General features: G+C 53.6%; 1 protein-coding gene across 5 annotated transcripts; it reads left to right on the forward strand.

Annotated features, from left to right (window-relative positions):
- Nucleotides 1–862: 862 nt before the first annotated feature.
- Nucleotides 863–27,578, forward strand: PRPSAP1 (phosphoribosyl pyrophosphate synthetase associated protein 1). Of its 5 annotated transcripts, none has more exons than XM_048064513.2 (11): nucleotides 863–1,001; nucleotides 1,469–1,573; nucleotides 9,932–9,984; nucleotides 11,593–11,659; nucleotides 16,060–16,232; nucleotides 16,641–16,756; nucleotides 17,824–17,879; nucleotides 18,404–18,549; nucleotides 24,337–24,407; nucleotides 25,106–25,252; nucleotides 25,895–27,578. In XM_048064513.2, exons 2-11 carry the CDS (start codon nucleotides 1,491–1,493, stop codon nucleotides 26,051–26,053), a joined length of 1,071 nt encoding a protein of 356 aa, XP_047920470.1. In that variant the 5' UTR covers nucleotides 863–1,001; nucleotides 1,469–1,490; the 3' UTR covers nucleotides 26,054–27,578. The 5 variants fall into 5 exon arrangements, with proteins under 5 accessions (XP_047920470.1, XP_047920466.1, XP_013034589.1 ...); XM_048064509.2 differs by lacking the exon at nucleotides 863–1,001 and adding an exon at nucleotides 1,172–1,323; XM_013179135.3 differs by lacking the exon at nucleotides 863–1,001 and having other exon boundaries at nucleotides 1,361–1,573.
- The last annotated feature ends 252 nt before the right edge of the window (nucleotides 27,579–27,830 follow it).

The raw sequence follows: 27,830 nt of genomic DNA on the forward strand, positions 1-27,830 counted from the left end.
CGGGACATTGCATGGGGCCACCCCAAGCCAGCCACGGGGCCGCCAGCACCTGCACCTCCCGCAGGCGGCGGGGCAGCCCTCTGCAGGCTGGGGGTGGTGGTTTTGGTGTCGGTGACTTTCTTTTGGTGTCACCGTGCTCTGGCCCCGAAATCAGCCGGGGACCCCCCCCCCTGCAGCCCCCCCGGGGCACACGGGGCTGTCCTGAGGGGACACGGACGCCATCGGCGGTCCCCACCACGGACAGGATGTCATTGTGGGCAGCTCCGAGGGCTGGGGCAGAAAACACGGGTATTTTTATGATTATTTTCATTATTATATTTTCTTCTTTTTCCTTCCTCCTATCATCATCATCATCTTTATTATTTTTATTTTGTTATTATTTTCGTTATTTTTATCTTTATGTTTTACTTTCTTTTTCCCTCCTCTTATCATCATCATCATTATTATTATCGTCATCATCATTTCTTCTTTCTTCTTCCTTCCGCCTGTCACTTTCCATTATTGTTATTATTTTATTATCATTATCACTGTTATAATTAATAATAATTATTTATTAAAAAAAAACTAAAAAACTATAGAAAAAATATTTTTTCTCTAGGGAACCTGCTTTGGCAGGGGGTTGGACCCGACGACCTCTTGAGGTCCCTTCCAGCCCCTACAATTCTGTGATTCTGTGATAATTTATTAATCGTTATTAATTATTTCTTTTTTTTACCCACCTCCCCCTGTGCCCCCACCCCCAGGACCCCAAGGCACCTTGGAGGACTCGGGGCCCCGCCCCTTCCCGCCTGCCATAGAGCGGAGCCCAGAGCGCCCCCGCGCCGCTTCCGCCGGGGCGGCAGCCATCTTGGGCACGGGCAGCGAAGCCACCGCCGTGCCCGGGCCTTGCCTCACCCTCTTCCGCAGAGGAGAGGTGGCCGCGGAGCGCCGCAGCCGCGCTCGGGAAGCGACGGGAGGCCGGCGGGGGAGACTGCGCCGTCCTCACGCCTCCTCCTCCTCAGGTACCGGCGGCAGCGGCCGCCTCTCGCCCCACAGCAGGGGCAGGAGAGCCGTGCCCTCACCTAAGATGGCGGCGGGGGGCGCTCCCCCCCCGCGGCAGAAAATGGCGGCCGGGCGGGGCGCCGCTCTAGCCGCCCGCCTCTATGGGCCGCAGCGCTGACGGGAGGACTCCAGCCCGAAGAGGGACCCCCCCACGTCCCCCTCACCCCTTTTCCACCCCCCTTATCCCCCCCCGGCTGCCCCCAGCCCGTTTTTGGGGTGCCCCGGGGGCTGGGGGCTCACCGCGGCCGGGTTCTGGGCGGACACATCCCTGCGCAGCCCTGGGTGAGACCTTCCTCCTCCTCCTCCTCCTCCTCCTGCTGCTCCCCACCCCTCAGGGGGCGGCGATAGCGGCGGGGAGGAAGAAAAGGATGCCACGGAAGCTGTTGCTGCCTTACAAATCTGTTTTTTCTCACTTTCGGGCTCCCAGGGGGCTGCATGACGCGCTGGCGATGAACGCGGCCAGAAGCGGCTACCGGGTCTTCTCGGCCAACTCCACGGCCGCCTGCACCGAGCTGGCCAAGCGCATCACGGAGTAAGTCCCTCGAGAGCCTTCGTCCCCGCAGCCCGGCCGTGCGCGCAGGGTGAAGGCTCAGGAGGCTTCCAGCACCTTCCCGTGTCCGCCTTCCCCTGCTGAGCCGCGCTGCGGACGCCCCTGCGCCGGAGGTTTGGTGTGGAGAGCCTCCAGCAGCCCCGTCCGTCCGAGCCTCGGTGCTGGCTGAGCCCTCTCGGCCCTTTTTTTTTAGGCCTGGTGAAGAAAACACGCCGGCTGCGCGGTGCCTCTGACATCCATTTCGGCGCCGGGAGGGCTGGCACGCAGCTACGGCTGCTGCTTTGGGGAAGGAGGAGGTGAAAGTTGGCTAAACCGGCATCAGAAGGTGTTTAGCTGTTCGGGGAGATGCTTAAAACCTTGCTGCTTTTTGTGGACAGGGACTTGCGAGCTTGTTTGCTTCGCTGCTTGGAGCCCGAGAGGTGATCCTTGTGCAGACCTTGGTGCAGCACCAGCACTGCACTGACTGGGGTGGGTTTGTTGTTCTGCTGGCGTCTCGGTGCGCTAGGAGAGGTGGGCAGCGTGTGCTAACGAGTTTAGTTTAGGGACAGAAATGTCATGGTTCCTCCCCTCTGTTTTTTTTCCAGCGCATTGCTTTAGGCAGAGGTTGACCGCGGGGCGGTGGGGGTGGAGGCGCTGGGTCCTGCTGAAAGAGGTAACAGCCGGCCCCGAGATGTGGCGCTCGGTGCGCGGAGATCCCACTGACACCTCATCTCTTGTTTCGGGTTAGTTCCGTTCAAACAGGGGCAGGCAACAAGTGGGAGCTCCCAGCCGAACTCCTAAGAAGCAGGGACGTGCGTATTTTGTGACACTGCTCCCAAAACTGGGGGCCCTTGTCTGTCTTCCATGGAAGGCAGCATCCTCGCACTGCTCAGGCAGCTGCCTGCTCATTCCTGCTCCAAGGGGTGGGAAATTAAATTGGAAGCGTCGCTAAAAGCAGGTGGGCTGCCTTGAACTGCGAGAACACTTTGCTGTCCGTCCAGCTGGCTTAACAAACAGCGCGTTCAGCCCTTAGCACAGGTAATCTCCCCGAAGCTGACTTCGCTGTTTGTCTGGGATCGCTGGTGTTGACGGGACACGTGTGGGATAACAGCGATGGGCTGCTTTGGGTGTGGGAAATCCACGTATTTGGGAGTGGAAAGCTTTTTTGGTTCATGGGTGGTCTTTTGGTTTTGTTTTCAACTATATTTGGTCAGTTCCAAATCGCTTTTCCTTCACTGATACAACTCTGAGAACGGTGTCTGCGTAAACAGCTAGGACGTGGGAAGGCCTGTCCTGTTACATCAACGCGGGTTGTGACAGAAGTCCCCTGGGGACAGGGGACAAGCTCTGAGTTCTCAGGCCTGAAAGAGCAAACCAGCGATCTTTTATTTTCTGCTCTCTGTCTTAAAAATCACTTGCTTTCTTCTAAAGCCATAATGAGAGGAGACGCAGGGCAGGCTTCCACAGGCTGCGGCACACAGCTGGCTGTGTGATGTGCTGTCTGTACTCGCTTTTCTCTGGCAAGAGGTGATACATGTCGGGTGGTAAAAACGTCTGGAATTTCTCCCTGGTGGAGGGAAGCAGCGGTACTCCTGGACGTACCTGTGCGTAGCGGGTCGTAATCCTCCGCGGGGCTTCCAGGGATGCTCTGAGGACGAACAGCAGCAGAATTCAGAGCATGACCTCCTGGCTGTCTTTCCTGAAGCACCCTTTTATAAGTATACTTTTTTTTTTTAAGGCACTGGAGGCTTTTTGCTCTGGCTCTAGTGTCGGTGAGGGCGCTGGATGCTCGAGCGGTGGCGTGAGCACACTGGTGTGCCGTGCAGCTGCTGCTTCAAGTGAGACTCAAAGCTCTCGTACGTAAAACAGGAGCAGTGACCACTCGCGTGGGAAGTGTTACACGTCTCCAACAAAACTGCGCTGATGTATAAAATCTGGGACCTCGAATAGTACAGGTTTGTAAAAAGTCTCCCAAAACCTCCGTGGTGTTTTTCAGCCTCTCGTGCTGTGGTTGCGCACTGACTTCCCGTAGGAGCCCGGAGGCTGTTTCACCACCTTTACGATGCACCCCTTCTTTTTTCAGGTGGCTAAGGACGCGTGGCTGCTGGCTTCCCCTCCGTGTGCCATCCCAGCGCGTGCTTTGCTGGGGCGGTCAGTTGTGCCTTTTGGTAGAGGTGGAGAAGTCTTGTAGGGTGAGTCTGGCGTCTGACGTCATGTGTTCTTCCTAAAGGGTTTTAATGGCCTTTAGTATGAGCAGTAAAAGAGCTCGAAGACCACATGCAGTATCAGGAGGAGGGCCCTTTGGGGCCCTTCTCCACCCAGGCTCCGTTGCTCTCCGCCTGTAGGCGTGATGCCGGTGGAGCTGGTCCTCGTGCTGAAGCGCTGAGAGGAAGCCAGGAGCTGAAGGTGCCTTATTTTAGCGGTGCTGGTGCACAGGGGGCAGACTGGGGAGAGCGCAGGGGCTGAGCTCTGCTGCCATCGCAGGAAAGGTAAGCGAGCCCCAGAAATAGCCTTGAATCTGTTTGGAACGTTCAGTCTGTTACCAGCTGGGTGAAAATGAGGCTCCGAAGATCCCTTCTCGAGTTAAAATCGATACCTGAGGACTCCTAGCTTATCCTTTTTTAAAATCTTAACCCTGGGGAGGAGCAGCATGACATAAACGAGCCATCTGAGAGCTGTTCCATCTCCTGCTTCGTTTAATGCAAAACTTCCCGAGCTGATTTGATGCAGGCTCCGAGCGTGGCGTTCTGGCCCGCTTCCGATCTCTGCCGTTTCCTATTACGCCTCCTTGCCTGGTTCTAGGACGAGTGACTGGATGGTTGATTCAGCTCATTCGGAGTTTCCAGGGCTTTTGTTTATGTTAGCTCCTGCCGGGGAGGGGAGATGGTGCTGACTTAGGACAACCAAAGACTCTGTGAAACTAAATAAGAGCTGCTCTGTGGAGTCTGAACCTTCCGCCCGCTTCTATCTTGTGAATTGGTTGTGTTTTTTTTTTTTTAATTCTTTCACATATGGAAAGAAAACTCCTGCTGTAATTAGGACACTTGGCATCTGATGACAAGCTGCATTTGCAAGGGAGAAGGATAATTTCTGTGGCCAGTGCCGATCCCTGATGGGCCCTGCGTGCTGCTGGGGGAAGGAGGAGGGAGTCGAGCAAGTCCTTTAATCTCTGGAGTCCAACAGATGCGTTTCGGTCTGCTCTGACTGCGGTGTTTGGCACGGGGGTACAACCGTTGCGTTCCGCTTGGAGGAGGTCTGATTTCTGAAGCTTGCAAACGCGTCCCCGCTGCTCCCGCAGCTCTGCGTTGTGTAGGACTTGCTGTTGTCGTACGGTTGTTGCGGGCAGGGGATATTCGAGGCGTGCAGTTGGCGTGCAGCACGGATCTGAGGGTAAAGCATTGCTGTAAGCCTAAGCAACGCGGAGTAATAAGGAAAAGACGGAGACTTTTTATTCTGATCTTTAGTCCCAGGGAGCCCTGTGCACAGCAGTAAAACCAGCGCAGCACTTTCTGGGACAGCTGAAGACCGAGTCCTGCTTCTGGCAGAGGTGGGAGGCCTCGCAGCAGCCTTCTGCAGCTGGAGGAAGGAGCTTTCGGTGGGATGGAGGAAAAGTAACGTCACCCTTCCTCCTCAGGTCAGCTAGGCGAGTGGCAGAGCACGAGAGGGGGGCCCCGGGGAGTCTGCTCACAGAAGCCTCGTGTTGCTGCCGTCCCGTCTCCAAACCCTGTCCTTCTCTCCTGGGAAGAGTTCCTGCCTGGTGCTGCGGGAGCAGGGCTGGCACCGACTCCTCCGTCTCAGACACAGCAGCACCGTGGCGGGAAGCAAACAGATACAACGGGGTGAAACTGCAGCAGATGGTTCTGACAAAGGGGAGTGAACAACCAGCCGAAAATAGAACGGTTGGAGGGGGCGAGTGGTGGGGTACGGCCCTGAAGTAAGGGTGAGGGAGAGCGTGGCAACCAGCTGGGCTTTGAGATCTTCCATGGGACTTTGATGGAGCTTGTAAGGTGCCTGAGCAGATGGCTTTGTGTGCCGGCTGGTGCCAGGCTTAGGGGAAGGGCATTCCCCGGGGCAGACAGGTAAGAGGAGAGGGAAATCCGTGCCGCGGTTGCCAGCAGCCGGCTGCGTGGTTCCCGTGGTGGCTGGAACAAGCGATGTGCGCGCTGAGCGGCGCTGGGTGCAAGGGGCAGGCGGGCGGCGGGGGCTCTTCCAGGACCCAGCCCTGGGGGCGCAGGGAGAGAGGTAAGGGGGAGCCCAGACGGCGATAACGAGGGCTGAGCAGGCGGCCCTGCGTCAGGAAGCTGCTCTGTTGCCCTTCTCTGTCCCGAGTTGCTCCTGAAGGGGAGATGAGGAAACACCGCGGAGCCGCCCCTGCGCTGTCTGGGCCAGCCGGCTGTGACCTTGTGAAGATCTGCTCAAGTTTGAAACGAATTGAAACGAAGTGCCACAAGTGAATTAGCACCTCGAGTTCTGATTAACCGTGTCTCTAAACCGGACTGTCCTTTGTCCCAGGAGCCTGGTGCCGCGGCTTCTGGCAGCCTTCAGAGCAGCGCTTCGAGGACGGATAAAACCTCGCGCTTCCTGAAGTCCTGCGGTGTGTCGCTTCCTCACTGAGCTGCAAGCGACCTGCGGGCTGTTGACGTTTGGACTGTGAATTTAAGGCAGATCTTAAATGCTTTTCTGTTCACAGCTTCGTATCCTCCTGGCGTGTGTTGAGACCGTGGAGAGCTCAGTCATCTTTCCTGCGCAGTGTTTCTAGCGAGGGATATTCCAGATCAGTGTAAATTTTTACTGACCAATTGCTCTCAGTAGGGTTTTTTTGAAGCCACAAAGAGAATTTTCTCTTGCACACTGTCAGGTCGGTGCCAGAGCTGGTGCAAGGACGGCAGGGCAGAGGGGAGCAGGGCTTTTTGCCTTTTAGGAGCCGTGAGTGGCTGCAAGGTGAAGCCTTGCTCTTGAGGTGGCACCGAAAACCTGAAGCGATGGGAGCAGCTGGGAGCAGCCGTACCCTGATCCCTGCTGTGCCCGGCCCTCTGCACGGGGCTCAGCGGCTGCTCCGTGCGGAGCTGTCAGCGCAGATCCCAATTCCGAGGGCTGCTTCTAAAAACAAAACCAGCACCAGGCTGCGTTTCCGCCCCTCTGGGGCGGGGAAGGGAGCTTCCAGAAGCGAGCTTGTGCTCTGGTGCCTGCGTGGGGCTGGTACCAAGTGACATTTCTGCAGACTGTGTGAAATCAGCCTGACCGCCGTCCAGTCTTAAACACCGCAGTGCCAGCAGAAGTCCCCTTGTAGCCAAATACCGTGCTGCGTGGTAGGACTTCTGCTGACGGAGCTCATTTTGCTTGAAGAACCAATTCAGCTACGATACCAGGAGCATTCTTTTTGGCAGAACAAGCCGGATCTCTCTGGTGGGAGTGCACTGAATCACCTGTAATGACTGCCTTTTTTTTCCTGCCTACGTCTGTAGCCAGCTTGATGCAGTAATTCTGACAGCCCCGTTTGCGTGGCTGCGTGCTTGGTCCTGAAGCCAAATGCAAGCAAAATTCTTGCTGTCAGTTTAATTCCTCCAAAAGCAACGAGCAACCGGGAGCTTCCGCACGGAGGCGATTCGGAAAGAGAAGAGCTGGGAACGCGGGCGAAAAAGGGCGAAGCGATAGGAAGTGGAAGTTTTTCTGCGGCCTCTTCCAAATGGTCGCTCCGAGGCTGGCTGGTGGCTCGGGCTGCTCTCTGCCCTTGCCCTCGGTGTAAATCTTCCTCTGGACACGAGTCCCGTGGCACTCGCCGCTTTACAACAGGAGCTGGGGGAACAGCCCTCCTCTTTTAATGGCCTTTTAATAGCCTTGGCTAAATCGGGGTTTGAGCACAGCTCCTCCGCGGGGGGGCTGAAGCCTCGGCTGGTGCAGAGCCTTCCGCAGCGGGGTTAGGGGGAGCCGTGCCCGCGGGTAGCACCTCGGCTCCTTGGAGCGCTGCTTTTCTTGCCTCTGCCCCGCCTGCACCTCGCAGCGGCGTACACCACCGCAGGCAGGGTCGGTGCCTGACCTCTGCGGGCAGCTCTCTCTCCTATCCTTCCCGTTGCTGCCCCCCTCTCGTTTACGTGCAGCCGACAGTAGGAGCGTGTGTGGTATTTATTGTCCGGCCGGAGCAGCTGCTGCTGCTCCTTCCTCGAGGCTGGCAGCCGCTTACTTCTTCTGCTCTTATCTGCGCCCCGCGTTGACACGCTGAGCTGTTGAGCGCCGCTCTTCCCGTCAGGAAGCAAACCTGCCGCTCCAATTCCTCGTTTCAGCGGCACGGAAACCGCGCTGCTGCCATGCTGCCCGAGCCGGGCTCTCGTTTTGTCCCCGTGCACGTCCGGGACCTTGCCAGCCGCATCCTCCAGGCGTCACAGAACTCCTCCGCGGTTGTTTGCTGCCATCCGAGGGGCGTCCTGCAGAGCCGTGCCCGGCTGGGCTGGTTTTGAGGCTTTCCCTCGTGCCGTGAGATGTAAGTTGGCTAAGGGCACGCGCACGGGCTGGGTGACGGGGTGTTTCTCCTGCAGCAGCAGCGGAGCCAGGGCACGCGTGCCCCCGAAGGGAGCTCGCAGGGCATGCCGTGCGGTCCTGGAGGAACAGGTGGGTCACTGAATGTTCACCCCACACACCGCTTTGTTTTGTGCCTGATTCTGAAGCTCATTTTGACTTGGGTGCCTTAACAGCCATCGGGCTGCCCCTTCGTGCGTGCGAACGCCTGACCGCTGTCAGAAGGACCGCAGGGTCCCAGGGGGCAGTGCCTGGCGGGTGCGGGCTGCAGAGCTCACCTCTGCCACAGGTCCTGGGGGCCACGACCAGCTGCCTGCCGCTCTGCAGTGCTGGCGCTGAGCACCCCTTTGTACTGGGGCTGGTGAGAGAAAAGCTGTGTTCGAGGTTCGGGCGGCTTTCCTGCTGCGGGTGACGCTGCTGTGGGTGCTGAGCCGGGCTGGTTGCTGCAGCCAGGCACCCGCACGCGGCTCCCGATTTGGGATTTTACTCCCCAGCTCCAGCCGTGGCAAGGCGTGCTGCGGGACGGGGCCAGGACCGCGGTGTGTGCGCACCAAATGCCTCCTTTGCAGCCACTGCAGCAAATACGCCGTGTCCGTTTGGGTGTCCGTCGTCACAGCTGCCCCAGGCTCACTTTGGAGGGTGGGAGCGTGCTGGCGTTGGGCACGCGTGCCTCTGAATGCCTGCTGATGGAGTACTTGTCGGGACTGTTAAATACAGAAGCGTCACCCGGGGGAATAGCCTGCGCTTTAGAGCATTTTAAAATGCTCTCCAAAACGAGTCTTTATTGTATAGCAGGTTTCTTTAAAATGAAAAAGAAGGCTGTAATCTGCCGTGATTAATGCTTCAGGATTGATGCTTGAGGAAGGAGTAATTTGGGGAAAAAAAAAAATCAGAACTTTTTGGAATTAAAATCTCTTCAATCAGCTGAGTTATTTGAGAAGGAAGACTTGAAGGAGGGGGGAAAGAAGTGGCTCGGTTGCTGTTAGTCGAGTCTGGCTGCCTCGTTCTGCTGCAGGCAGCGTCGCGTAGCCCCGGCGCTGACCCCAGCCTGGTGGCCGGCGGGTCCGGCTGTGCTGATGGCTGCTGCTCAGATGGAAGCCTGGGCTAGAACAGACGTCCTGTGCTGTGTCTCAGGAGACGTGGGGTATGGTAAATCCTGAAAGCGGTGGTTGTTTGGACTACCTGCAGCCCGGCAGCGGGCCCTGGCACACTGCAGCAGGTGCACGGCCGTAAAGCTGGTGAGTGATGGGACGGGGCGGCGGTGGCTGTGTCGGCGGAGGGGTGTGCAATCGTTCCTGTGCCCTACTCCTTAGCTTGGAGAGGCTCTGGGAACTGGGCGTTAGGAGTCGTGTGCCTTCCAAGCCCTGTTTCTGTTTGGCTCTTACAATTTGAACACGTCGAGCTGCTTTTCCTGAGAAAATCAGGCTTGATGCGATTGTGCCGCCTCTCTGATAGGCGTGAGCTCCCTTGCTGGTCTCAGCCGGACAGGAGGAAGTGTGAGCCTTTGGGGTGGCCTCTTCCTCTGAGTTCTGTGGGGTTTGTGCCGGTTCCTTGGGTGGTGCTGGTCACAGGGGATGGATTGCTCAGTGGCTGATACCGACGGGACGGGTGCGTGACGGTCCCGACCGGCCGCAGGGCCCACGGCTGCGTGTGAGCTCTCACATGCTCCGTCCCGATGAATCCTCCCGCGGGCTGTTGTCACCAGGCAAGACGTGTCCTCCTGCAGCTCGGCCGCGGGGCTCAGCTCCCCGCTGGGCAGCGCTTGTGCTCTGTCAGCGTTCCTCAAGCAGGATTTGGATCGTGAACCGCTCAATGTCTCCGTTTTTAACTTGCTTTCTTTCTCTCCAGACGCCTCGGTGCTGAGCTGGGGAAATCCGTGGTGTATCAGGAAACCAATGGAGGTAAGAGGAATCTTTACTGCTCACAAACCTGTTTTGGGGTGATCTTAGACACCTGGACAGTCAAACCTGTCTAGTAGGTGCAGTGATTCAGCTGTGATGGTGCCGCTGCTCCTGGCAGCGCTGATCTCCTGTGCCTGACCTTAGACAAACCAATTAGGTGTGTTCCTCGTTCCCCCGTGTTATCTCGTTTGCCTGCCCGTCAGCTATCTCTCATCTATAATAGATTCCTACCTCGGATGTTAGCTGCTACAAAACACATCGCCTGCTGTTGTGCTTACGAAGCCACCCTCTGAGCTTAAAGTAGTGGCCTTCTTTCTAAATGTCTGCCTTGTAAAATTTAAATTACTCCCTTCTCCCAGTCCTCCCCCCGCCGCAGGCAGTTCACAGACACCTGTCTTGCTTTGAAGAGTGCAGATTCGAGGCTGAGCCGGAGACTGTGCCTCTTGGAGCTTGTTTGCATCTCTTTAAATGTAGCAGGTGCCCATTTTCAGTTGCCTGTGCTGGGCTGAAACACAGGGATATTGGCTAACGGAGGTTGGCTAAAAGTCATTTACCGCTTCAAGGTCTTGTTTACCGTGTTTGCAGGAGAGTTTCAGGTGAGAGTAAGTGATGGAAGTGGCTCTGGCTCACCAGGAGGAGTTTTGGTAGCGCTGCTGCCAGGAGCACCAGGACAGCCACGCGGCGTTGCATACGGCTGTGACCGGGCTGTCTGTTGTGCTCGTGCTGCTGAGAGCTCCCTGCCCTCTGGGGTTGGTTTTAAATCGGGCTGCTTGCTTCGAGGGCTGAAGTCGTTCCTCATCACCGCACAACAAATCAGCCTCCTTCCAGCAGAGGCCCTTAAGGCTGCTGCAGATGTCTGGACGGTTAGACTTTGGGTTCTGCAGCTCAGTAGATCTTGCTCTCTTTTGTCTTATCCCTGCCCTCGGGTTCACGACTGTGGGAAATGAGCAGCCAAGGAGGGCACCTTGGGAAACCTTTGGCTTTGCTCAGCTGCTTTGGTGCTTGGCTGTTCCCTTCGAGTAAGGGGCTGTAGGAAGTGTTTTCAGTGGAGGCTCAGGTTTCCAGCTCATGTCAGCGTTGAGATACCTCGACCTTTGTAGTGAAGCTGGGGAGCTCTTCCTCTGAGCACTGCTGCAGGTGGCGTGCTGGGCTCCCAGCCTGTACGGGGCTGCCCCTGCAGGCTGTGGAGGAGCTGGGTTAACCTCCTGGTAGGTACTGGAGGGTGTTCTGCTCTGGGTGGCTTTCTGTTACCTAATAAATGAGGTATTGACAGCTTTCAGCACTCAGCAGGAGAAATGGAAGGATCTCTCATTGGGAGTTAAGTAATTGCCTTCTACATGGAAGGTAGCAGCCATTGAGCCTAGTTTTGCCTTGTAAATGCAGCTAACTCACCAGAATGCAATGCCAGCTCCTTGCTTCCCAGGGCAGGCCTTTGGAAAAACCCACTTGGCTCCTCCTCATGGCTAGCGTACAGCTGTGCACGCAGGGTGAAGGAGCAAGTCCTGCTGCCTTCCCTGACCTCTGGGCCAAATTGTCGTTAAAACACGTTTTATCGCTGGAAGTCTGACGTTTGGGAATAAAACTGACTGTGTTTTCATTCCTCTTCAGAAACCAGAGTTGAAATAAAAGAGTCTGTCCGGGGACAGGATATCTTCATTATACAGACGATCCCCAGGTAAGGGACTTGTGGCTTGATTTTACAACTGTGATGTGCTTTCGATTTCTGGTTCAGCAGATCGTTCTGGTTAGCTTGCTAGCCATTAGCCAGCGTGATAATGGCTTTTTCCAGGGTTCTCATTGCTTTGACTTAATTCAGGACACAACGTAGCGTTAAGCTGGTAAAATTCCCAGAGGATCGCTTGCACCACAGCCGATGGAGAAGCTTCCCATCAAACAGCACAAGTGTCATTTGAGGCGAGAGCGAGCCTGACGGATGGGGCGAAGCGAAAGGCCCCCAGGCTGTGGTGGTGTCCTTGCAGGCTCAGTTGCTCGGTGATTTCTGACCGGCACTTCCATTTCAGGACGTGCAGTTTCCTCTGTCTTCCCATTACCGAGCAGCAGAGCCAGCAGCAAACGGCAGCTACTGCTTTCATCACAGGCTGGATTACTCTGCCCCTCTCCCTGCAGTGGTGTGAAACTGAGCTCGTGTGGAAATCCTGACCTTCCCTCCTCTGTGCTTGTAATTCTTAACGGTATTATGCATTTTCCTAAGTGGGCCATTTTTTTTTTTAACTTTGGGCCATTCTAGCCTTGGAATAAGAGGTAAAATAAATGCTGAAAGTAACCCTGATGCCAGAAAACCACTTGTTGACCCAGGAGCCTTGTTCTCTCTGGCTGGTGAAGAGTGTACAAAGATGGCATTAGGATGGGAAAGCTGAGATCGGAGCACGGAGGAAGTTCCAGAGTCCTGACCAAGTAGTGTATGCAAGATAGTGGGAGGGAGCCTGTGTGCAAATTATGCAAATGGCACCTGCAAAACGACCAACAGCAGGTAGGGGAGGTGCTGTTCTCAGGGACGGGGTATTGATACGATGCATTTTGCACAATTAGGAAAAGTAAAGGTGTTCCAGTTCTAACAGCTTTCTCCAAGATGCCAAATTCTGCTGCGATTTTGGAGATCACGAGAACTAGTAAGTACCGGAGCTCCGGCAGGTAGCAAAATAACCTGGAAACCAATATTCTCCTAGCTTGCGTAAGAAATACAGCCCACTGAGAATTCACGCTCATTCCCTCTGTGTAATGCTTGGCCTGTTGTTAGCAGAATCGGGAGGACTACGAGAGCAGCTCGCTCGCTAGTGGAGTTCCTCCTGCAGGCTGAGACGTTTTCCTAGAGCTCCTCTCTCTCCAGAGAGATGCTCTCAGGGTTTCCTCCCCCAGGGAGCAACTGAATTTCTGCAAGCTGAGAACCCGCTGACGCAGGGTTGTGTTCCAGGTGAACGGTGCCATCCTGCTGTCCCTGCTGGGAGAGTTCTCCGAACTAACTTGTAACTGAGAGCTTTTGTCAACAGGAGACGGGTGAGGAATTCTGTGAGATAACTCGGAGCATTAGGGAGTAACAATGCTTTTGGGAGGGGAAAAGCTCCCCTGCCCTCAACTTGTTTATTCCCCTGTTTTTCTGTAAACTGAACTGATTACTCCAGGTCGAGAAATGTCTCCTTTTAGCAAAAATGCTGAAGCTCCTTCAGTCGAGGTGCCACTGTTGTACAGACAGGTCATCTGTTATTCTTAAGCTGCAGCTGTGCCTTGCTGCATTGCTTGAGAGGACAGGTTCAAGGACGTCTCCATTTTGCAGAGGGTTTCAGGGACCTTTTCAGGAGAGGAAAAAACAACCGCTGTATTGGATAACCTGAAAATAGGACTTCTACACTCGTTTCTGGTTCAAAAAGCAAATAAAATATTAGAGTTTACTGGAAAATTAGAGAGAGGAAACAGCCTTGTTATGCTGCAGTGTGAATCCACAGTCTGCATCTTAAATGCATGGAGATGGAACAGAAAGACCTGAATATTTGATGCAAGCTCTCTGTCCAAAAAATATAGCGGAACTAAAGAAGTTACAGAGCCAGGTGTCAGCCAGGGCTGCTGGCGTAGGGACTGGCATGAGTATGAGGGAAAACTGAATGTCTTGGTACTGCTGAGACTGGGAGAGGGAGGGCTGTGGGGAGATCTGCGAGAGGCCCTTGGACAAGTGGCATGTCAGAGGCGCTGCTCCGTGAGAACAAGGAAGCGACAAACAACAACAGCAGGTGTGAAGTTCAGAGCGCGCAGAAGGGGCGGCGCTTCCCATTACAAGGTGCTTCACAACTTCCCAGTGCGAGCCTTTTAGTTTCAGGAACTCCTTACCGTGTGGTTGCTGCTACCTGTGCCGGGGGGTTGTCGGATCAAAAAGCTGCGGGACGGATTCCTGGTGGGCATGGGGAGTAGATCAAGGTTCGTTAGGGCCACAAAGAGCGTTACTGGCTCAGCAGGAGCTGCGAGCTGCTGGCAGCTGGGAGGGCATCGCCGCATCCTCGTGTTCTGCTCGCCGCTCGGCAGGGTTGAGCACGACCGTTTGTAGGTTGCTGCCTGTTTGAAACAGGCACCGTGCTGTAATGGGAGGTACTGGGCAGTGAGGGTAGGGAAAACGGAGGAGCTGCCGGTGTAGTGAGATGCTGGGAGTGAAAGGAGAGGCTTGTGGTGGTGCTGGTAGCTGCTGTGAAGTTCCTTGGCAGCTTCACCTGGGCCATCTGCTCAGCCCTGAGAGCAGGGATCTGCAGCGAGGGGGGCTCCAGGCTGCTGGAGGTGGATGGCAAGGCCTCAGGAGCTCTGCAGAGTCCAGCGTGTACCCCCAGCTGCGTGCTGAGGGGCGTTCCTCCTCCTCGAGCAGTTTCTCCCTCGCTCCCCCCGCCAGCATCCCCCAGCAGCGCGGGGACTGCGGGTACCTTTCGAGATTGCTGGCGAGCTCCCCTCGCAGCAGCAGTCACGTTCTCTGTTTTGTTACATTTTTTTTAAAAGTAATTTGAGAAGTGACGGATGATGGAAAATATTGAATTTCGTGGACGACCTTCAAATAGACGTAACCCAGGCTGTTTTGTTCTACGCGATACTGATAGCAGCATCCTCTTCTCCTCTCCCAGCCACGCTGGCACGACTAAAACACCAAAGGGAAGAAGTGGTTCTTTGTTAGCTCGCTGCCCTACGTGGCAGGGGGTTATGTTTTATGTAATTCTTGGCTGGGTGCTTCGGGGCTGACAAAGCTGTCTTGTGTACGAGCGGCATTGTGCGGGAGGCTCGGCGGAGCCAGCAGGAGAATAAAGAGACGCGGAGCGTTCGCAAATGAAGAGCCGCAAATGAAGGTTTGGTCCCGAAGGAAGGGAGAGCCATGGAGAAACGGTTAGAGGAACGTGGTGCGTCGCACACGGATGGGAAATGTGTCTCTGAGCTCTTGGGGGAAGGCAGGCCAGGTGGGCAGGAGGATAATCCCAAAATATAAGCTGCCAAAAAGCTCTGCGGGGCTTCGAGGTGCTCTGTGCTGCCCGTTGCTCTGCGTGGGAGGATGGCCCGGGCAGCCTCTGCTCTGTCACCCCGTGGCTCTGCAGCGGGGCCACCCTCAGCATGGCCCTGCCGGGGACCTGGGGCGGTGGTATGTGGGGCGACTGCTGAAAGAAACAGGCACGGACGGCTTTATTCAGGGCGGGGACTGCAAGCCCTGCTCGCTCCCAAGTGCACGTTCTTCACTTGCAAAGCGATCTCGAGTTGCTTTGTGACGCTGCGGGCAATGACGTGGGGTTTGGGCCTGCCCTGGTGTTGGCTGTAAGGATTTGAAAGGAATTGCCCTTCTTTTTCCTTTCCAAAATGAGTTCAGATGCAGGTAACGCACTCCTGGGGCACACCAGTCATCGTGGTGCAGCTCATCACAGATGGATTTTTCTGTGCGTTCCTAGCTGTGGCTTACACGTGCTCTGCCAACGTCACTTTTTTGTTTTACTTTCCAAGTAAGTGTTCTGTGGGGCTTATACTGCTCTTGTCCCTTCCACCTCTAGGTATCTCAGATAGCATGGAGATGCTGACCTCTGCCAAAACGATCTGTTGGGACTTGGTACAGCTGCAGGGTACAGTATTTAATACAGGGAAAGTTAGTTGCTTTACGTTGTTTAAAAAAAATAATATATAGTCCAGTAAATGTAGTGTGGATGAAGTTGTGGTGGCTGCACGTGTGGTGCTCCTTCTTCTAAAGACTTCTATTTTAGAATATACTGTATGAAGTGACATCTTTTCCAACATTACTGGCGAAAAATGCCCTTTTTGCTGCGTTGATGGAAGGAGTCATCATATCCCTTGTGTCAGAATAAGAAATCAAATTCTGTTCAGCAGCTCTTGAGTGCTGGAGTCGCTTCCTGCGCATTTAGCAGTTGATCATGATGTGCTGTGGCACGATGGAAGGAGCTGCAGGATCACAGTACAGGTCTGGCTTGCATTAGCATAAGACGCAATGCTATATACCTGGAAAATTGGTGAGGAGAGAGTTATGGGTATAGTACGAAAAGGATTTGCATTGGAAAAATACCTAATATTTGGAATATTTTTCAAACCTTCTAGAGATGTGAACACTGCCGTAATGGAGCTGCTGATAATGGCTTATGCCCTGAAGACCTCCTGTGCCAGGAACATCATCGGGGTCATCCCTTACTTCCCCTACAGCAAACAGAGCAAAATGAGGAAGAGGGGCTCCATAGTCTGCAAGCTGCTGGCTTCCATGCTGGCCAAGGCAGGTGAGTGTCGCAGGGAGCAGCCTGGCCGGCCCGGGCACTGCCTCGCAGCTGCCGGCGTCCTGCAGGGCGCCTGCCCTTCCGTTCTTCTCCTGTCAGATGCGCAGGCGTGCTGCCAAAACCATGAGCTGCTCTGGGGGAGTTTATTTTTATTTCTTTAACTCATGCCTGGGGAAGTGGCCTAGAAGTGTCGCGTTGAAATAGTCACGGTTGCTAGTCTGGCAGTGTCTTATCGCATGCCTGTGTCTTCCCGTGTCTCTGAAACTTTTTTTTCCCCTGCTTATGCTCGTTTTAACACGTGGCGTACTGGTCTATCTAATAACTGAAACAGTCCGGAAAACGGAGATGTTTCAGAAACTCCAGCCTTGTGGGAATCGTCTCAATAAACGGCTTTTTTTTTCCCTTTCTTAGGGTTAACGCATATTATCACTATGGACCTTCACCAAAAGGAAATTCAAGGCTTCTTCAGCTTCCCTGTAGACAACCTGCGAGCATCCCCTTTCTTGATTCAGTATATACAGGAAGAAGTGAGGTTACTCTACTTCTGTGTATATCAACTTGGCTTAACACAGTAGCGGTGTTGGGGTGCTGCTTACGCAGAGGTTGCATTGTCAGGCTAGATCAATTGTTCTGCTCATGAATCTTTTTTTTTTCTCTGGGATACCTTTTGGATGTTTCACAAGGAAGTGGGAAAACGCTATATTAAATTAGATTGCATGATTGCACCTGGATAGAAATTGAATTTTTGACCATAAGCTGGAGATGAGCTCGAGCCCTCGATTGAAATTCATTGCTCTCTGTAGAGCTCGTGCCATTTGAGAGATGCTATTTATGCTCCTGCCTCTAATCACCTTTTAAATCATGTTAGAGCGTCTCCACTCACCCTTTGTTCTGCGGTGGATGTCTGACTGATCTGAATTATTGATAGACTTTGTCTTGGGCTCTGCTTAGGAACGCTGAGCGCAGAGGGCCTGGGGATGGGAGTTTTGTCTCCCAAATGCAGGAGATTGATTTATGCCTGCGTGGTGAGAGCAGGGCTGCTGCACGTGGGGAGTCCAGGCCCTGGGTTCGGACCTGCAGCCAGCCCGTGTGGGGTGGGTGGGTTAAACACAGTGAACTCTTCCCAGCTTTTGACCATTTTGAGTGTAAGGATAAGGCCTGCTCTGCACAGGCACTGGGGGCTCCGCGTTGTAGAGCCAGGGCTGACCCCTTTGGCCCCAGGGTCTGTCTCTAAGCAGACCCCTTTCCTTCCCTTCACTGTGCCCCGTGTCTCAGACACAGCTGCAGTTAGCACTGGAGGTAAGCCCGTAGCTTGTGGATGCCAGCAGTGAACTGCAGCCCTGTGCGAAGTGGGACCTGTGAAAAGATTGCACCACCTGCACTATTGCCAGTGCTAACCCTGTTTGTGTGGCATTTGGGGCAGAATATGCAAATACCAGTGTTGAAAAGGGGTGCAGTTGCCTTGCAGTAGTTGTACCCCAGAAGGAAGATTTGGGCTGGGGAGAGTGAGTGGGTGCAGTTCTTCAGCCACGTATCAAATCAGAAATGCACTCTCAAGAAGGTCTCTGCTTAAACAGTTTTTTATCGTATCCAGATTCCGGATTACAGAAACGCAGTTATTGTAGCCAAATCTCCTGATGCAGCTAAAAGGTAAATAGATTTTTATTATTATTATTATCTGGTTTAAAAATAACTTGGAAAACGTCTGGGCTGCTGGGGAATACACTGGGGAAAAGTAGGGGAGGGTTTGCATCAGCAATCTGGTTCATAAGGCGTTTGTGGCTGGAAATCAGATGGGCATCTGCAGTGGCGCAGATGGGCAGCTGCATTTTGCAGTCCCAGCCCCACGGGAGTAAACTCAGGAGTCTCCTGCTGCTGCTGCTGCAAACCCAGGTGGTTCACCTGGGGTCAGGCTGGCTGCGTGAGTTTCAGCAGGGCCTGACCATCTCGGGGAACATTTAGCACGCAGAGGAGCGCCGGGAGATCCCCGTGGTGGGGCCAGGTGGCGGAGTGGGCTTTGGGGTACTGGGGATCAAAAGTGCTTTTCAGTGAAGTTCTTTCCTGGGGAAATCCTGCACAGCCTTTGCTTGTTGGATGTGGGGGAGTCGTGCTTCACTGGGCTGTGAAGCTGCATCAAGCCAACCTCTTCCTGACATGCTGTGGTTGTCCTGCAGGGCTCAGTCTTACGCTGAGAGGCTGCGGCTGGGACTAGCAGTGATCCACGGAGAGGCTCAGTGCACGGAGCAGGACATGGACGACGGACGTCACTCCCCTCCGATGGTCAAAAATGCAACCGTGCATCCTGGTCTGGAGCTGCCGTGTAAGATTAAGCTTCTCTGCTTATCTCTGAGCAAAAAAGACAAGTGGGAAATGGCTATCGGTGGGGCTCTGCAGGGATAACCAGCCCTAGGGCCGTCAGATTTTCCTCGTGGAAAGGTTGATGGAGGAGGAGGTCTGGGGAGGTCCTTGTTAAACTCTTTCTGGCTGTGCAGAGCGCCAGTTTTGCTCCCCTTTGTTTCACCCACTCCGCAGTGTCAGGCAAACCTGTGCTAGGGGTGGGGTTTTACAGTGCAGAACTCACTGAAACCAGAAAAGAAATGCAAAAGTGGGACTAGCAAGGGAACAGCTAGAGACAGACTGCTGTCCGCAGCTTGAGGAGATGAGCTGGCCTTTGCTTTCCCCTCGTGCAGCCATCGTTGCTGCTGGAAGCTTTCTTCACCTTGAGAGCCAGGTGGTCGCGTTGCACTAGCCGTGGGGCTGTTTTGGCACAGCCTTGGTGCTTGTGTGGCTACTGTGAATAGGCTCTGGGACCATTGTTGAGCTTCTTCCTGTGCTGTTGCCACCAGCTGATAAGCTGCTGTCTTGAAAGCAAAGGCAAAGTAAATAGGAGGAAACCTCTTATTCTGGGAAAAACGGTCCCCTTAGGATCCCGTAGGATTGCTTGTGTTCTCGCAACAGCAGCGATCAAACAGTCGAAATCCAGCTCTTATTTGGGAGGATTTTAGCTTTCTAGGTAGATGGTGGTAGGACAAAAACGATGGGTGCAGCGAAGGTAGCTGAGAAACGATGGTGGGAATTGCAGCGTGCTGCTGCCTGCGATAGAGCCATCCATTGCACAGCCATGCATAATTACGGGCTGTGGCTAGGGCTGCTGATAAGCAGCTCCCCTTTTGAAGTTTAAGAACATCCAACCAGTTTGTGGCCAAGTCAGGGAGGGGGAAGGCGAGTAAGACTGCAGGCATTTTGCATTAACCCAGGCATTGCTCACTAATGAAATCAGTTAAACCAGGCTTGTGATGCTGGTGAAACTCCTCCTGGGCCTTGGGGGACAGGTGGGGTTTCGCAGTGAAGTTTGGAACTTCATCGTGGCTGTCTCCTTCCTGACAGCGGAGTTTTTCGTGCGCTTGCAACAAAACAGGGATGTGCACGGTTGCTCTCGGCCTTTTGCTTCCTGTCCTACCCTGCAGGGGATCCTGTCCTCCAGGATGTCACATCTGGCTGCTGTCAGGGCCTCGATGGAACTGTAGCTTTATTTCCAGTCGTGTCACTTGAAGGAATCTCAGCTGTGGGAGCTTGTGCTGTTGGACAGCCCCGTAAATGGGAGCTCGTACAGAAATTTGCCCTTGCCCCGTTTCGTTATGGTTTCAGTGGAAAAATGTTTTCAGTCCTCAGCTACCCAAACACGAACTAGTTTGCTGTGTACCACCACTTTATTCATCTCCTGCAGAAACTCAGCCCTTGACTAATGACCTTACATTCCCGCATGCCTACGGCACGTGTAGAACAAGCAAGCTGCAGCTCGGTAGCTGTCTGTCGGGGGAGATGTGGGGTGGATTATGGTGCGAGCTTATCCAAAACTTTCAGCAGAAAGCTGCTTTTATTTTCTCTCCAGTTTTATGATTCCAGTTTTATAATCTTAGTAGATACCTGGTTTTGAGTGAGTGCTGGGCTCTGGTACTGGAGCTGCAGGATACTGGGGTAATACCTGTCTGAAAGCAGCCTGTAAGCTTCCAGTGCATCCTGCCTGTGCTGCATTCTCTGCCAGGGACCTGCTCTCTGTCCAGCAGAGGTGAAAACGCAGCAGGGTTGAGGATGGCGATGCTGTGAGTCTGTGCTTACCCCCTCGGTTACGCCTCCCTTCCTATCTGATGCAGTCATCTGGAAGGTGTCTTCCCACCTCAAGTGGCGCATCAAACAAAACCTTTGATCAGCTCTTCCTGCCTTGTGTACCAGCACCCGCAATCCCAGCATCATAAAGTTCGGCGGTAGAGTAAAACAGGGCTCGGCTCCGTGCTCGTCTTCTGTTTGTGGAAGGTAGGGCACGCGCTCCTAACCCACAGCTGTCTGCTTCCTTACACCAAAACCGGCCAGAAAAAAAAAATCTGGCTGTTAAAACACCCAACCTCCTGGCTCAGATATCATAAACCCAGGTAGGAAGCGGGAGTCCTCCTGGGGGAAGCGACTGAGACTAACAGTGGAGCATCCTGCTCTGGGCTGCAAGCAGATCGATGTGGAGCGTCCTTCCTCTCAAGACTCCGCAGTTTGGGGTCCCCAAGGGCGTTGTTGGAGCCAGAAGGGAGGCAAAACCCAGGACTGGGAGCAGTCCCAGAGCCCTACAGCAATTATTTAATGCTTTCTGTGATTCTTTGCGGGTTTCTGAGTGAATTGGCCAGGCTCCTGCATCCTGGCATGCCCCTGTCCTCCCTGTTCAGGTAAGGAACACGTGCCTTTAGTTACCAAGTGTTACGCAGCGTAACGGCTTATTTATGGTCCGGAGTCTGTGGGCTGGTGTGATGCTCCGGTCAGGTGGCATGTGGAGCCGTAACAGCAACATGCCGGAGGTGCTTCCAGCTGCACTCCTTAAAGTGCTGTGCTAAAAGGGGCAGCAACAGCTCGTGTCACCCAAAAATCAGGAGTTGGAGCCTTGGAGACATTTTCTTTCTGTGCTCTGTGTCTCGAAGCTTGGGGCTGTGCTTTAACAAGTGCACGTGGAAGCTTTGCATGTTTCCCCTCCTAGAGAAAAGGCGTGGAGCACCGTCTGTTCAACAAGCCGTTGCAGTGGCTTTGACGTTCCCTACTTTGTACTTGTAGGTAATGGTCTGCTTCAAACCCAGAGCCCAGCAAACTGCCACGAAGGAGGAGAGTTGGGTGGAAAAACTGGAGTGACCTTAGGTCTGTTGCTGTTTCCCTGCCTCCTTATCTCTTCTATGTTTAGGCTGGGGCCCGGCGATGTTATCAACCCTTCCAGATCTCTCTGCAGCAGTTCTTGAGCAGCCTTTTGTTCCTAGGCTCTGTTGTAAAGGCAGCATTATTTTACTTTAATTTTAGCATTCCTTAACCTGTTTTTGACCACTTAATTGAAGCAGCAGGTTTAAGCACCCGGGAATGCTGTTTGTTCATGCCGGCGATCATCTCACCTGTAATGCGTGGCACTTGGGCGTGTATTACATCAGAAGGAAGGCGCAGGTCAGGGCGTTTGGCTGATCTCCCCACCACCCCCGTGTTCTTTGATATTCTTGCTTTATAGAAATAGTTGTCTTTTTATATTCAAAAAGCTACAGATACAACCAGCATCCTTCCTGACTTTCCAGGAAAAAAAAGCAGCAACACTTTTTGACCTAAACTTGTAATAATCAAAGGGGCTATGTCTGGCAGAGGTGCAGCTGTGGCTTACTTCTGTCGCCTTCTTCTTTTTCTACATACAAATAGAGGTTTTGTGTCTGGGAGGAGGATGTTCGTTATTATTTTGAATCATTTTCCGAGCCACCTTCTCGCAGCAGTTCTGACGTGCACGTATAGAAACCTCCAAAGATTTGGAAGAAAAAAAAAGTGGCTGCAGTAACCCTTGCATACACCCTCATCGTGCTGGAGCGATCAAAGTTCTCTTGCGATTTGATGTGGTTGTGGGTGGATCTCTGGCTTGCAATTTTTTTCTTTTCTTTGCAGAGAAAATTGAACAAGGAAAAGGGAGAACATCTCTGTAGGATCCGGGTAGGTCGACACGTTGCCTACCGTACTTTAAAAATAAAGCAAACTTGAAGTACAGCGTTTAAAAGCAGACAAAAGATGTAAAAAGCACTGCTAATGTTAGCCTCTGAGCCTCATAAGGAATGTGTTTGCTTCCTTTATGGAATGGGAAGATACAGATTTGCTGAAACTTCATGTGGTTTTCAGTAAAATGGCGCTGAATTTCAACTCCCTGGGATCTGTTCACCATTGCTCAGGGTCTTCCCTAGCCTGGCTGTTGTAAACAGAAGTGGTACTCGTCTGCGGATGCACACGGATAGCAGCCAGACCTAATCCTTTCGATACTTCATAGCTCCCACCAGGAGTTTTGTTACTGTCCCAACTAGCTTAATAAACTAATAGCTAACCAAAGCAGGTAGGTAGAGCCTGTAATTGAAATTTATGGTCTGCTTATCTCTTCTGAAGCTTAATCCTGCTTTATGACAAGTACTCTTCCTTCTCATAAGGCTGTTTTCCTTCAGGATTTAGACAGGACTTTGCATTTGATAAGAGCCTCAAAAACAACAATGCAAGGGAGGCTGAGGAACGCGTGCTCCAAAGAGCAAGTAACTCTGACGTCCAAGATAGCTGTGATCGCTTTTTTATTTTTAACAGCAAAGCCTAGCAACGAGTAACGTTCTTTTGGACAAAGCAGAACTTACTGGTCACCTTTTATACAGTTTTGGTGAGCTGAGGGTACGTTTTGTGTGTGAGGAACAGCGCTGCACATGAATCTTCGGAGCTGTGGTCCCCGTAATTGCTTTCATCGCATCCCTCAGCCTGACTCACGCAGCGGTGCTTGGGCTGCGAGCGTTCCCGGGTGCTGGTGAGCTGTGGGAATAGTACTGGCTCAGCCTGCTGTGCAGGACGGGGAGTTTCAGGTAGGACTCTTGACCCGGGAGGGCTGAGATCAATGCTCAGACAGGCTTTTTGATGGGCAGCGCCTTGTGTTTTTTCATGCTGCTCAAGTGTAAAGTATTACGTGGAAGCAGGTTGTCTCACAGGAGAAATACCTGGCTATCTAGGTGTCTAAAGCTCTGAGAAGCTGTTGTGGGCAGGATACTGGCAGGGTGAGTTACAAAGAGATGGGGGGATACAAAGTGCCTCAGGAGGACACTTTGCACTCCCTGTGGGTAGCGTAAAAGCCGGGGGTGCGGGTGTGCTGGATAAGAGTTACAAAATGTTGGTGTTCCTCTTTGCTTCAGTGGTTAGGTCGGCCCAGATTATCACGTAACGAAACTCCCGTACCCACCTCCATGTGCTCTCCCTGCTGGGGTTTTTTGTATGGTGTTTTTGCATGAGCCCTGTCAGTGCAAAGGTAGAGCCAGGAAGGAGTGGATCCTTATTTCTTGGTACATCTCTTTACCACGTGCCAGATGGCACAGATCATCCGTGCCATCATATATGTGCTTCCACTTGCTGGTTGCGCTGTGGTTGTAGAACTGAGTTTGAGCTGGGTTTTCTCCTGCTCTTTCCATTAACGTGCATTAAAATATTCAGCAAAACGTTGCGAGTTCTCTTTGCCTGTGCAGGTGGTGTTAAGGTGCTCGCGCCCTCTGGAAGATGGCACGTTTGGGGATCCAAGAGTAAGCGCGCGAGCTGCAGTCTGAGTGAAATCCTTCAAACAAATCAGTGAGCCCAGCCAGTGAAAAATCGCACGCTGCAAACCGTGTGCCTTTGAGAGGGGTTATTCAGGGAATCCCCTTTGTTGTTCCCAGTCGTGAGAGACCCCTTTCCTCGAGTCCTGTTTTGGAGCACAGAGGCAAGAAGTCGCTGAGGTTCCCCATAAAGGTGGTAGGGCTTCGGAGTGCGCCCTGCACAAGCATCTGTTAGAAGTTGAGGTTCACAAGTCTCTGAGATCAGTGCTTGGTCCCCGCAGAAACCGAGAGTTTCATCTTTAGGCAGCAGTGCTGTTCATTTGAGGAGGAGGAGGATGGTTAAAACAGCGCTTACCCGCTGAGGTGGGTTATCAGGATGATGGAAGGCGCACGGCTGTGTCCGTGCACCAGCGCGAGGCTCGGTAAAGGAGTGGGCCTCTTGCACGGTGGGACAGTTGCGGTTTGACTCACAGCTAACTGATCTGGTTTTGTTTCTTCTTTAGTGATGATGGCCAAGGAGAAACCGCCGATAACTGTGGTCGGAGATGTTGGAGGAAGAATTGCCATCATCGTGGTATGAGTGTGATGGAGAGGAGTGGGCGGGGGGGCCTCCTACCAGCTGCTTTCGTTGAGCTGCTTTATCCCAGAGGGACCCCTGGTGTAGGGAGGGAACACGATTGTTGCCGTTTTCTTCAGTTTTGGTTTTCATCAGTTCTTTTTTTTTTTATTTTGCCATTTTTCTTTAGTTCTTGATTATTTCAGCTTTCTGTTGAAAACCCTTCATACTTTAGCCTTGTAAAACCTGAAAACTTTGTCCACTTGAATCTACAAATACTAGGTATCTACAAATACTCAGTGAATCTAGGATATGTAAAGAAATCTCCTAAAGTGTTTAAAACAAACAAAACTGGGCTGAGCTTCCCATGCTTGCTGTGCCATGCTGCTGCGTAATGACCAACACGCAGCTCCTACCACCGGGGAAGAATTCCTTTCTGCAGATGAGCTCTGCTTTGCGTGCGTGTGCGGAGCCTCGTTTGCTTCCAAGACACACTATTTGTGTTGTGCCCTAATAAAAAGGGGCTGTAAATAAGGGAAACGGCGTGCACAGCCCTAGGTTTTGCATAGGGATGTTCTCGCATCTCAACAGAGCTGAGATAGGCAGGGATTTTTTTTTCTTTGTGCGTGGCCAAAGCCACAGTACCTTGCAGATCCCCTCCTGCCCTGCAGGTGCGGTTAGCTTCTGGCTTTGATGCTATTTCTGTTTCTTCTCAGGATGACATCATCGATGACGTGGAGAGCTTTGTAGCCGCCGCAGAGATTCTGAAAGAGCGCGGAGCCTACAAGATCTTCGTGATGGCCACTCACGGGCTCCTGTCTGCAGACGCACCCCGTCTCATAGAGGAGTCCTCCATCGACGAGGTGAGCCCACGTTTTGGGCCCCACAGGAAGGGCTGGCTCTGGTGGTGGATTTAAGGCGCTAAAAACTCGAAGCAGGTCCTGCCCCTGCCGCGTGCTGCTCCTTGTGAAGTGTCTGGTTTCTTCAGATGCTTTCAGTTCTGGTTCTTCACAGAAAACTGGCTGTGATTAATGCTTGCTCGGGTGAGATCTGCTTCTCTGCATCGTCTCCCCAACGCACAGATATTAGTCACCCCTGCCTGGACACTTCCCTCACCGCAGCTGGCTGCATGTGACTGTTGTCTCAGTACAGGCATTCTGCCTCTCTTTCCCCCAGCTGATGACGGGCTCTTGGGTACATCACAAGGATGAGATTTCAGACCTCGTCCTCGGTATCAGATGTGTCAGATCCTGTGGTCTGAACGGGCCTGGTGGCCTCCGTGGTAGTGGCTGTCGTAGAGCTCTGGTGATAGCTGTCCCCTGAGCAGATTGACTGTCACTTGAGGAAGCCCATTTCGTCTTTTTCTCTGATGTACAGGGCTTTCTCAGCCTTGCCCTGATCCGGGAAGCAGCTGGTAGTCATGGAGCTAATTTGGGGTAGCTGTTGAATGAGAATTAATTGTGTTGCTGATACATTCATGGTCTTTTCTTTCTGGCACTCTGCAGGTGGTAGTAACCAACACAGTCCCTCACGAGGTACAGAAGCTGCAGTGCCCCAAGATAAAGACTGTGGATATCAGCTTGATCCTGTCCGAAGCCATCCGGCGAATCCACAACGGGGAGTCCATGGCCTATCTCTTCCGCAACATCACCGTCGATGACTAGAGCTGGTGCCGCCCCCGTCCTGGCTTCCACGAGAGAAGGACACATGCATGAAAAGGCAATACCATAAGTTATAGACGTAACACAGCTGTTTATTCTTGTAGGGAGGGTGAAGGTTCTCAGGGTCGTGAGCCGTGAGATCCAACAGAAGCAAATCCACCTGACCAGCACTTTACAGGTGAACAGGAGAGGCCACTGGCGATGGGGAGGGTTTACAGCCTTGAGAGAGACGGAGAAGTGAGGAGGGTTTGAACTTTTAAATTCCTTTATATTTTTTTAGTGTTATCTCTTGCTCTGAAGGGGATGGGGGGGGAATAAAAAAAAAGCCTAGCTGCCAGCTCACGAGAAAGGAATAGAGAACGCTCGTCGCTGCACGTGGACAGCGAGAGAGGAAGCGGCGCTGGGGTTTCTGTTTCTGGCTGTGGTTCGCCCGGGAGAGCGCAGAGAGGAGTGCCTCGTTTGGCAGAGCCGAGCAGCTCCGTGCCAGCCTCTGCTCCTCTCGCACGGCGTGGCACGTACTGCTGGCGGAGCCCAGCGAGCACGGCGGCCAGGAAGGGCAGCTCGGGGCAAGCCCTTTGCGGGGCTGCTCAAACGCCTCGTGACTGGGCGCTGGGAACGAGCTCTCACGTACCTCCCAGCAGGGCAAGAGGTGCTAGTTAACGTGCTGGCCTTTTCATTTCGCGAGCCTTGGATCGTTACCGTGCTTCAGGGGAAGGTCACACGAGGGTCTGGGTCCTCGCTTGAACGCTCGTCCGCACTGCAAAACCAGGCACGGCTGCTGGAGGGGCCTGGGGCTGCTGGACCGGGGCAGAACCTCGTGGGGAAGGGGGGCGGAACAGTGCCTCCGCTGCAGCTGGGCTCTCCGGAACACTAACACTGAATCTGCAATAAAGAGCATAGGATTTATCACGGCTGGTGCTCAGTGAGTCCTTTGCCCTCTGAAGGGCCGTCTCTAGCAGGTGGTTTTTTAGTTGCTCTCACCCTTCTCTTCCACTCCAGCGCCTAAAACTGAACAGTGCCGAGGGGCAAGCAGCGGTGCTGTGAGCAGGACGAGCCTCGAACGCTTCCCACCAGCCCCGCCGGGGCAGCGGGGCGCTTCGCCTTGCAGGGTCCCCTCCTGCCTCGGGGCCAGGGACGGTGCGGGGGAGCCCAGAGGGGAGCGGTGAGGGCTCCTCGGGCGTCCTGCCCTCATCCCAGCGGGGGTGCACGGGGCTGCCAGTGCTGGAGCAGCGTGCTGATGAGCTCCTCATGGAGCAAATTTGTCCCTCCGCCTTTTCCAGGGCTTTTCAGCTTCTTCTGCTGGTCCTGTGTGCTTTCTAGAAAGCCTGAGCGGTCCCTGCACAGAGCTTCGGGGCTCCTAAACCAGCAGCTCTGCCCCTCAGTGGAGGGCCCCTTAGGACCCCTCTGCCCCTTCGGACCCTTCACTAGGGGCTGAGCTCGTCTCGGTGCATAGCTCCCACCTCTGTAACCCCACTTTGAATTCACCCCTCACAGCTTAAAAAAAAAAATAAAGGCGCAGATCTCTGTACTTCGTTTGTAATGCCTGAAAAGGGAGGTCGGGCGTCTTCTGGAAGAGAAATCAGTTTGGTCTGCGTCTTCCTCGTCCGTGCTCGGGCTTTCTTGGGAAGGGTTTGGTGCCTCGGTGGACAAGGGAGGTGTTGGGGCTCCAAATCGCAGCCCCACGGTTGGGCTGAGGACTGTAAGGGAAACGAAGTCAGTGTTTTTGTAGGTACGTGGCGGGGGCATTGCTCACGTTCAAAATCCTCCCCGGGGTCGTGTT

Source organism: Anser cygnoides, chromosome 19, assembly GCF_040182565.1.
Source record: "Anser cygnoides isolate HZ-2024a breed goose chromosome 19, Taihu_goose_T2T_genome, whole genome shotgun sequence".
Lineage (NCBI taxonomy): Eukaryota > Metazoa > Chordata > Aves > Anseriformes > Anatidae > Anser > Anser cygnoides.

Coding starts and splice junctions, on each gene's coding strand:
- PRPSAP1 (XM_013179135.3), top strand. CDS start 1,410: ATGCCACGGAAGCTGTTGCTGCCTTACAAATCTGTTTTTTCTCACTTT. Junction 9,985..11,592: donor GTATCAGGAAACCAATGGAG/GTAAGAGGAATC, acceptor ATTCCTCTTCAG/AAACCAGAGTTGAAATAAAA. Junction 18,550..24,336: donor TCCTGGTCTGGAGCTGCCGT/GTAAGATTAAGC, acceptor TTTCTTCTTTAG/TGATGATGGCCAAGGAGAAA.